The sequence below is a fragment of the Morus notabilis genome, unplaced genomic scaffold (assembly GCF_000414095.1).
Source record: "Morus notabilis unplaced genomic scaffold, ASM41409v2 Scaffold269, whole genome shotgun sequence".
Taxonomy (NCBI): domain Eukaryota; kingdom Viridiplantae; phylum Streptophyta; class Magnoliopsida; order Rosales; family Moraceae; genus Morus; species Morus notabilis.
In genome coordinates, this window is record NW_010363284.1 from 56,054 (window position 1) to 66,535 (window position 10,482).

At 34.4% G+C, this 10,482-nt stretch overlaps 2 protein-coding genes across 2 annotated transcripts; one reads left to right on the plus strand and one right to left on the minus strand.

Moving 5' to 3' along the window:
• The first annotated feature begins 2,953 nt into the window (after nt 1-2,953).
• On the plus strand, nt 2,954-5,403 carry LOC21404214 (probable WRKY transcription factor 69). The gene is made up of 3 exons (XM_010103819.2): nt 2,954-3,283; nt 3,396-3,542; nt 4,788-5,403. The coding sequence occupies exons 1-3, from the start codon at nt 3,159-3,161 to the stop codon at nt 5,290-5,292; spliced, it is 777 nt and encodes a 258-aa protein (XP_010102121.1). The 5' UTR covers nt 2,954-3,158; the 3' UTR covers nt 5,293-5,403.
• A 407-nt stretch (nt 5,404-5,810) lies between these two features.
• Nucleotides 5,811-10,093, minus strand: LOC21404215 (ras-related protein Rab11D). Its single transcript, XM_010103820.2, has 2 exons — nt 9,698-10,093; nt 5,811-6,517 (listed from the first exon to the last, which is right to left on the minus strand). Exons 1-2 carry the CDS (start codon nt 9,916-9,918, stop codon nt 6,082-6,084), a joined length of 657 nt encoding a protein of 218 aa, XP_010102122.1. The 5' UTR covers nt 9,919-10,093; the 3' UTR covers nt 5,811-6,081.
• Between the last annotated feature and the right edge of the window lie 389 nt (nt 10,094-10,482).

Here is a 10,482-nt window from a genome sequence, read left to right on the forward strand (position 1 = left end):
TTTAGGGTTTCGATATTTAGAGTTAATCTCCTTTAGTATAAGTATTTATTTATTAAAATCTTCTTTATACTAATTTTCTTTGGTTAATTTTTGTAATGTTGATTGTAATTAAGAGTTTTTTTACCTGATTTTTCTTTGCGTTTTTTTCTTGCAGGGGCATTTCAGAAATATTTTGTCTTTCAATTTTTTAAATACATTCAGCGTGAAAATCTACAGAGCTCATATTCAGTGTAGAAATCTGCTGATTTCGTAAGTTTTTTTTTTATCATAATAAGGTATATCAAATCTTTATAAATTTTGATGTTTTTCCTGGGGTTTCTTTTTATGTTTTTTCCCCGTTTTTTCTTTCATATTTTTGGTAGATTTTTTGGTCCTTTTTTTTCCTGTTTACTTTTTCTATATTTTTTTTTCTTGCAGGGGCATTTCAGAAATGTTTTGTCTTTCAATTTTTTAAATACATTCAGCGTGGAAATCTGCATAGCTCATATTCAGTGTAGAAATCTGCTTATTTCGTAAGTTTTTTTTATCATAACATCTTTGCTGGTCAGTTTTCAAAATTTTCTCTGTGTTCCATTTTGAATCACTTTCGTCCTTATTGCAAATGTATCGTTTTGTCTTCAGTTTTTAACTTCTTTATTTGTTCTTATTTGTGCCCTTTTAGTCGTTTATGTGCAAATAAAGGTTCTAAGCTATTTTTCTTTTTTTGGTATTTTGGATAAAACCTTTAATAATTTAGCTCACAGCCAAATAGATTACCAGGTCATATTTCAGTTACTTATGATATATATCATTAACAATAGGAGATAAATACCTGACCCAATTATTTAATATACAATTTTCTGGTTTCTTTATCTTTTGTTGGTAGTCAAATACATTGTTGAATTGTATTTTTGTTATCTATATATCAATTTCTATAAATTCTTTGTCCCACTTATTTAACTGAACAATATGAAGACAATTTTTTTCTTATATACATATGGAAATTATATATGTGATACATTTATCGAAGTAAATGTATTGTAAAAAGTGTTTGATCTTCTTTCTTTTTTAGAGCACATTTACCATAATATATATTCATTGTATGATAATATATTTTGTTGTATTTTGCTTATTTGGAGTAGATTGGGTGTGAGACATTGAACACCACATGTATTTTGGCTCTCAATCATTTACTGCTTTGCTTGATTATCAATTGTTTGTTGCTTTCTCTTGCTATCACTGTATCTTTTTTTTTCTCTGTATTCGGAATTGGTTGGCTGACATTTCAAACTTAAACGAGTGCTTATAGCATTCCAGGTATTTTTAATAAATCTTGCCCAAATTTTTTACATATCTGTTGCTGATGTTAGATATATTAGTATGATGTGATTGTATCAATATGTGTTGTTTCTGTTTCATAATATCTATCTGTTCATAGCTGATTTTAATATACTGTTAATAAACATTACTATTATATATTGCTCATAGTGATTTTTAGGTTTTTTCCTCTCTTTTTCTTAAGGATAGTTTGATCATTTTAAAGGTTAAAAAATTAATAATTGATTAAGATAAAGTATAGATTTGTATATTAAATCTAATTTAAAGGTATATATTTAATGAGATCAAGATTCAAAAGTGTAATTTTTAAATAAACCTAAAGTTCATGGTATAAAAATATGAATATTCCAGTGGTTTTTACAAATGAGCAAAGATATGTACTAAACAAAGAAATTCATGAGAAAGGTATAACAAAATTATTTTTAAAAATCTACGATTCCACGTGTGGATACACGCTTTCATATTGATAAGCAGTAGACCCTTTTCATTATTCAGCAAAATAATAATAATTTGAAACTTTTCATATCCATTCCAAAAAAAGAAAACAAAAATCACTCCTCATTACAATAAAATCGAGTATTTGTTCTCTTCTTTCCGTCTTGTTAGTTGTCCATCAATTAAGTATTTGCCGTGTCATTTAAATTTAACAGTCTTATTGTATAATAAGAATTAAATACTAAAATATACTTAAATAATTTATAAAATATTAAAATTTAATTATAAAGATAATCAACGACACACGAAAATGAGACAATAGATTTTAATTCATTAAAGTCAGGCCTTACTAGTATTCCAAACTCACGACACAATTCCAGATTTATGTGTTCCAATATTGGCTCAACCCCGTTTACTTTACCGATTCGAGTTTAGAATTTGAGTTTTGCTACAGTAAAAAGCTCTCACAAACAATCCCATTTAACTTTTTTGCTACAGTAAAAAGCTCTCACAAACAATCCCATTTAACTTTTTTGCTACAGTAAAAAGCTCTCACAAACAATCCCATTTAACTTTTTTGCTACAGTAAAAAGCTCTCACAAACAATCCCATTTAACTTTTTTGCTACAGTAAAAAGCTCTCACAAACAATCCCATTTAACTTTTTTGCTACAGTAAAAAGCTCTCACAAACAATCCCATTTAACTTTTTTGCTACAGTAAAAAACTCTTACATAAAATTACATCTCAACTCGAATTACAAACTCGAATCAGCGAAGTGAACGGGCCACAATCCAAACCCACTATTATTTTTGTTTTGATTTTCACCGAGTATTGCAAAGAAATACATTTTTTAATCGAGGGACAAAGAAATCTATTGTTGAGAGAAGGGAAAAGTTTGGAAGTCCTATAAGAACAGCCCACGGAATACCCTCATGAATTAATTAAGTGCTTCCCTCCAACTTGATTATCTCTTTTTCCTTTAATGTCTTTTTCTTCTTTCTTCATCAAATTATCATTATATAAGCCCCCCCACTTGCTTTGGACCGTAGACATATTGTCCCATCCAATAATTTCAGAGTTCCATAACTTCTTAACCTAGACTCAGCCCCACAATATCCACCCACCCCTTTAATTTAAGCTTAAACTTTAATCTACGTTATTAATTATTATTATTATATAACATAAAAAATATATATTGTATTGCGTAATTGCGTGCACGTCCCTAATAAACTAACACACATATCTATCTGTCAACATGACGGCCCATATTAAACCCCTCCGGCCTCCGTCCCCTTCCTTCACTCTCTCTCTCTCTCCCCAATTTTCTTTCTAGAGCGAGAGCTCAAAAAACATACATAACAAAAATCAAGGGTCGAGATTTGATCATTTTTTCTGATCATATTACATGGACCGTCGATTTTCTTCCGCCGACACAGAGGAGTACGCCGAGCCCGTGTCGGAAAATGGGCCGGACTCGCCCTCCTCAGGGGACGACATGACCAAGACGGCCAAACCATCACCCAAGAAAAGGTTAGCTTAATCAATCAATAAATAAGTTATACGTGTATCTTTTTTTGTGTTAATATTCGATTTTTTGTGTGTTAATTTTGAGAATCTTTTTTGGGAAATTTTACCGTTACAGCAAGAGAGGAGTTCAGAAGAGGGTGGTGTCAGTGCCGATCGGTGACGTGGAGGGATCTAAGAGCAAAGGGGAGGCATATCCGCCGTCGGATTCGTGGGCCTGGAGGAAGTACGGCCAAAAGCCCATCAAAGGATCTCCTTATCCCAGGTTTGGGAATCTCTCCAATTCTCTTTAATTTCGTCTCAAGGTTTAGTTCATATTTTTCATCTACCAAAAATCAAAATTAAGACCTTTTTTTTTTTTCTTAAACCATAGCTTATACACATATTTAAGGGAAAAAAAAGAGCAAATAATGGTTTGTGCTTAGTAGTCGTTGTATTCTCCGCCAGTTGAGACTTGAGAGATGAGTGATCTGGTTTTGGATTTTCCATTAAATTAATTTTAATTAATTAATTAGAAATTGCACAACCTGGGCCTGTCTCTGTCTGGAGGCGGCTCTACTAAAATGCGATTGTAGAGTAGTTGTTGGGGACGTGCATGTGCCCCACGCTCCCAACTCAACGTGTGAAAAATACGCTCCATTCCCAACAAAATATGTTCACGTGTGGGAATTACAAAAAGGACAAACGTCACTCACACGCCAATGTCCAACAAAAGCGTTAATTTCACTTTGGGTTCTTGCTTACGTTTGTTGTTTCATTTTGGTCCATAACTTTCAAAAGATTACCAATTGGATCCTATACTTTATGCTCTTTATCCAATGTTTGGGCCATTGATTACTGTTGTTAATATTGTTGTCAAGAAAGGACTAAATACATTGAACAACGAGCGTAGTTTAAGGTGTAATTTGTAACATTTTGAAGTTGAAGGATAAAATAAGAGAAGAAACATAATTTAAAGGCTACAAGTGAAACTAACAAACAAAAATTTGTACATTTTAATTTGGGATTTGGGGGGTAAATGACCCTTTTTTAGAATTTTTTTAATAAATAGTCGAAGTTTTATAAAATTAAAAAAATGACCCAGTTTTTATTAATTTTAGTTTATCATAATTAATTTTAGTATATTATTAATTAATTAATTATTATGTATCACTGAATAATTATAATTTATCACTGGTTAACCACTATAAAAAACCACATTTTTCTCTAAAAATTTAAAAGCTTGGCTGTTTGTTCAAAATTTAAAAATTTCGACTATTTATTTAAAAATATGAATAAAAAAGGTCATTTACCTAGTTTTCCTTTTTAGTTTTTGCCCAAATTCTTATCACTCTTTCAGGAAAATACGGAGCGTGTGAAGCACGAGCGGATATGGTTGTGGTTGTACTCATATTGTAGTCCAAAACAAAACAAATACATACTTCTTTCCTCTGTTTGGATTATCCTATCTTCCCCAATTAAAGAAATATTCTCTTTTTGGGGTTTTAATTTACGAAAATATTATATGCAGGGGATATTATCGGTGTAGTAGTTCGAAGGGGTGCCCGGCGAGAAAACAAGTGGAGAGAAGCCGCGTGGACCCCACCACGCTAATAATCACCTACGCCTGCAATCACAACCATCCCGTCCCCACCAAATCACACTCCTCCACTTCAGCACCCGCATCCGCCACGTCAGCTGCCATGATCTCCGACGAAGTCCTGGCCAAAACTCCGGCCGAGATCGTGGTCTTCTCCGGCGAATCCGACATCGAGATCGGCGACGCCTTGCTGGACGGCTACCACCACCAGTGGTTCGACGACGTGGCTTCGACGGCCGTGCTCGAGAGCCCGATCTATGGCGGCGCTTACGTGGACGCCGACGTTTCGACGGCGTTCTCGGCAGTGAGCGGAGAGGACGAGTCTCTGTTCGCGGATCTCGGGGAGTTGCCGGAGTGCTCGGTGGTTTTCCGGCGGCGGATCGTGGAACCGGAAGAGCAGAACCGGAGGTGTGGGTTGAGCGCGGTTACAGGATGAGAGACTCTGGTCTGGACCACGCATTATCCTTCTTCGCTTACTTTGTTCGAATCAAAATGTTAACCTCAATTGAGAAATCACAAATTTTATTGTAAAAAAAATGTTACCTTCCTTTTTTTTGTTCTTTTATTCGCTTAAACATTTTCGTTTTTTGTTTTGTCTCTATCAAAAATGTACAATTAATCTAGAAAGAGGAATAAAAAAAAAATAAAAAAATAAAAGAGGCTTTTTTCTTCAAACGTTGTTATTTTCGCCTTCTATCTTCCCTCTGTATTTTAATCATTTTTCTGTCTCATAATAGTTGGCATATCATATACGTAGCCGCCATTACCAAAGGATAACAGTAATATTAGCATTAAGATTAATTGAACAAAAAAGATTAATTGGATTTGGATAATCTAAAAAAATTAATAAATAGAAATATAAGGGAAGCTTGTAAGGATTGGGCCTGTGAGTTTCTACACGTAGTCTGTTATGATTGAGCCCAAAGGCAGCCCAATCGTAAAGGAAGTACCGAGTGACAGGCAATAAATTGATAATGGTAATTCAGCTAAAGAGGAGCACTTTGTAGCAAATTTGCAGAGTAAAAAGAAAGTACTTCGTAACAAGGACTAATAAAGCAAACAATCCCAAAGGACCCTCTCAGTTACAGGACCAGTCCTAGTAATGCAACTTTCCCAGAGAAATTTATCCGACAGATTAGGCTTCTTATTCTACAGAAATGATTGTTGTGTAAATCATGTACAGCCAAAATATAAAAAGCCAATGCTGCAACAGAATACACCAGAGCTAGCTTGAGCAGCATCCGATTCTCTTGAAGACTGAAGCATCATCTTTGACATTTATAGTCTCTCCCTTTGAGGGAAGGGCGGAAGAGCTTCCGGAGTCGCCTGCCTCGACCGCCCTCTTGCTCACAATTCGATATATTTGTGTCAAGACCTCAGTGAATGCGCTCTCGACGTTGGTTGCTTCCAGTGCAGAAGTTTCCATGAAGTAGAGGGACTCCCTCTCAGCGAAAGATTTCCCGTCGTCAGTGGAGACGGCCACCAGGTGGCGAAGGTCGGATTTGTTGCCGATGAGCATGACTACAATGTTGGGATCAGTGTGGTCCCTCAACTCCTTCAGCCACCTTGCTATGTTCTCAAACGTCGAGTGCCTAGTGACATCATAAACAAGTAGAGCACCAACCGCTCCTCTGTAGTAAGCGCTGGTGATAGCACGGTACCTACAAGAATAAGATGCAATAAACGGATAGTAAATATAATGGCCATCAGTGTCAATCCAAAGCAGCATCTACCAATGGGGCATTTGTCACCAGAAAGAATTTGTTTCCATTTGCATCAAAGAATGAGTGTTAAAAGATTCTCACCAAGACAAATAAAGAGGGGTGTGTGTATATATATAATTATATATTACATATATACCGCACACAATATATATATATATATATATATATATATATATACACACAAATGTAAGCTATCACTAGGAATTAGACCACCCTTTGGATGGTCGTCCCAAGTATATGTCAAATACATTCCAATAGTGTCTTCGAATCAAGTTAGGACACATCACACATGCAAAATGCTAAAAATATATAAATAAACTTCCCAATGCTAGGCAGGATCAGAGGTTAGCTAGCAAGCAAATATATCTTCCTCTCAATAGACTCCACCAAAATGAAAACGTCAAGTCAGAATCAAAATAAGTACCCGTGTGAAAGTCTTGATAGTCAAATAATATAAACTAGTGCTACAGCAAGTAAGCTTCCGCGAAAGGGTAACAAATTGTGCTTAATTTTTATTCTGTTATTCCATACGAGCTTTATAAAGCATTTGACAACATTCAGATGATGTGCATTTAGTAAATTTACTTCTTTTTTTTTCCCGGTCAATGCGCTTGTGAATTGCATTATTAGTCTCATCTTCTACCTTCTAGTTTATGTCAGGTAGTACGTTGTTATTTACATAATACGAAAGGGTAACAAATTGTGCTTAATTTTTATTCTGTGATTCCATACGAGCTTTATAAAGCATTTGACAACATTCAGATGATGTGCATATAGTAACGTTACTTCTTTTTTTCCCGGTCAATGCACTTGTGAATTGCATTATTAGTTTCATCTTCTACCTTCTAGTTTACATAATACCTAATTATATGCCGCCTTCATCACAACCCCAGAGAGAGAGAGAGAGTGTAATTAGTATAGTATCATGCTATGGCAACTAAATATGGTGCCCATCACCTATCAGAAACCTAATCAACAGCATGTCCAGTATCATGCTATGGCAACTAATTATGGTGCCCATCCACTATCAGAAACCTAACCAACAGCATGTCCACTGAAGACAAACTAGAGTGCCTTAGATCCTACGAATGCAGGATACCATTTACCCTTCCAGCTAAGTAAGAAAATCTTTTGCTTTGAAAAATGAACCGACTTTTACATAAAATAAATAATTTTTAGCTCTCTAACATCCACACAGCACTACATTGAGGGGTCTTTTATCATGAACTTCTGGAAGAGTATAAAACAGATACAACATGAGAATATCAAAAGGTATCTAAATACAAATCACAGCGTACAAAAGCATCTCCTACAACAGAAAAAGAGGGGGAAAAAATTGAGAACATAATAAATCACGAACAAGGTATTGCCAAAAACAAGTTTGTTAATGTATACTGCAGGTGGGCAAAATACTTAAGTATCATAAGAAAGCAAAATTTTCTGAGGCTTCTGGATAGTACTAGCCAATGGATTCTAAAACGTCTCTAACATGTTTCAGATTCTATAGATATCACTTTATAAATCCTAACCTTTCACACGATTTCAAATTTCCATAATAACCTCTCTTCACAAACATCTACATCTGAGCATTTCAATTAAAACAATCTTAACCTTCAAAAGTGCATATTGCCATATATTTAGAGGAAAAAAGAACTCATATTAGTCCATAAATGAATTAAAAACACCTAAGTCTAGCATATGACTCCCCATCTGTTGTCAATTAATATACATAATACGAAATGAAAGCCATTACAACTTAACTATCTATGTTTCCCCTCCAATCCCCAACACAGACAAAATCTTATCCTGGAGATTCTTGTTAATCAGTCTGGTCTTCAAACCAAATTTAATAGCTCCATACTCGTACGAGATGTAAATGAATAAGAAGAAGATAAACTGTCAATAATAAACAAATTTTTTCAAGTTTTATATAATTTTCTAGACCAACTGTCTTGATCAAATCTTGGGACTTTGGGCAGAACGGACAATATGCTGGTCTGATTTACAACAGATATCATACGAGTACAGATTACAAGGTGGCGTCAATTGCATATTGCAGAATGATTAGCTGAACACCATCATAAAACTTCAATCAAACTATGAAAAGGAAAATGCTACATATGAATAAAACAATTACTAAATTAAATCAAACCATATTGCTAAAATGCCCCATCATTCACTAGAATTCCATCCGATTGCTTCAAGTGTTAATAACTAAAGTCAAAGATGGTGCTATCCCAATCCCAGAGTGCTTGCGAGTTCTGATCCAAGTACTTAATGACCAAGGTTCTAATTGGAAAAATCAAATCATTTCATTTGGCTTTTATGCCAAACTTTCATGCCAATCCACAACTAATATGTTAGCTACCAAATTTAAAAGCCCCATGCTTGAAAAGATCTGTCTTTCATAAAAAGACACTCATTAATGGTAATATTCGTTTGATTTTTTGTTAAACATCAACTTCAATATGATATCACCAGACACCGTTTTAATCATTCTGAGTTACTAAGGCATAGCAGCTTTCACAACAGAAAAATAATACCGTCAACAAGGAATGCATACAAATGCTCCAAATAACACATTTCCTGAATTTAGTACGGTGGCTCCAGTATGTGCAACGAAAAAGTGAGTTAACAAAGTGAGAAAAGCTTCAAAGATCTGTTATATAAAGCACAACAATACAAATCTTATACCATAAAATCCAGAGAAATAGTTCCTTTTTGTTGCGAACCTCTCTTGACTTCATATATCAGATACTAAAATCCCCCGAAGCCTCCACATGAAAGGAGGCCAAAAAGAAAAAAGGAACAAAAAAAAAGTCTTGATCAATAATAGTAAGAATTTGACAAAAACTAATCATCCTTATTACCCAGAACGATTCAACAATATTTGAACATTTCACAAGCAAATTACCACATCGCAAAACAAAATTACCAAAGTAAACCTAACTCAAAAAACCATCAGATCAACAAATCAACAAAACCCATAAAGAAAAACTTTCCATGATCACAAATCAGAAAAAAAAAAAAAAAAAACCCATCAAAACCCAGATCACAAAAACCCCAAAAAAATCGAAGAAGATATCAAAGAAAAGAAAAGAATATAAAAAAAGGCACCTTTCTTGGCCAGCAGTGTCCCAAATCTGGGCCTTGATGACCTTCCCATCGATACTCAAACTCTTGGTGGCAAACTCAACCCCAATAGTGGATTTCGATTCCAGATTAAACTCGTTCCTCGTAAACCTCGAAAGCAAATTCGATTTACCCACGCCCGAATCGCCGATCAAAACCAGCTTGAACAGATAATCATACTCGTCGTCGGCTTTGTACCCAGCCATGCCCCTTACTCGAGAAAGTACCCCAAAAAAAGTATTAAAACGAAGAAAACTTGCTTCTTCCGTTGGGTTTTCTTCTCTTCCCAGCTCGAGATTAGCAAGAGAAGGGTAAAGTAGAGAGATATCGTACAGTGTGGGTTCTTTTTGTTTCTATTTTATTTATTTATTTTTTATTTTTGAAAAGAAATAAGGGAGAAAAAAACACTTTTTTGTTTTATCACTTGGTTCGGTTTGAAAGCTTCTTCTTTTTTTTTTTTTTTCTTTTTTTTTTTTTGAAAATGAGAAATGATAGGGACTGTTAAATGAGTTAGCTGGATTGTAGGCGCGTAAAAGGCGAAGGATACCACGGTTTTCACTCGCTTCTTTCTGTAACGTTATGATTTTTTTTCTAGTCGATTTGGCTTTGGGGATATTTTCTTCTTCAAGTAGTTTAAGTTATTTTTCTATAGAAAAATACATATTAAATTTAAATTATGTGCAATTGAGTCATCAAAGAATATATTATATATTATATTGTGTTTATATGATTATTAAATCTAATCAAAATCACATATTATATTATATTAA

What these genes read in the sequence shown, in the direction of transcription:
- LOC21404214 (XM_010103819.2), top strand. Translation starts at nt 3,159, where the DNA reads ATGGACCGTCGATTTTCTTCCGCCGACACAGAGGAGTACGCCGAGCCC. An exon ending in AAACCATCACCCAAGAAAAG is followed by an intron (nt 3,284 to 3,395) that starts GTTAGCTTAATC and finishes TTACCGTTACAG; the next exon opens with CAAGAGAGGAGTTCAGAAGA. An exon ending in AAAGGATCTCCTTATCCCAG is followed by an intron (nt 3,543 to 4,787) that starts GTTTGGGAATCT and finishes TATTATATGCAG; the next exon opens with GGGATATTATCGGTGTAGTA.
- LOC21404215 (XM_010103820.2), bottom strand. Translation starts at nt 9,918, where the DNA reads ATGGCTGGGTACAAAGCCGACGACGAGTATGATTATCTGTTCAAGCTG. An exon ending in GACACTGCTGGCCAAGAAAG is followed by an intron (nt 6,518 to 9,697) that starts GTGCCTTTTTTT and finishes TTATTCTTGTAG; the next exon opens with GTACCGTGCTATCACCAGCG.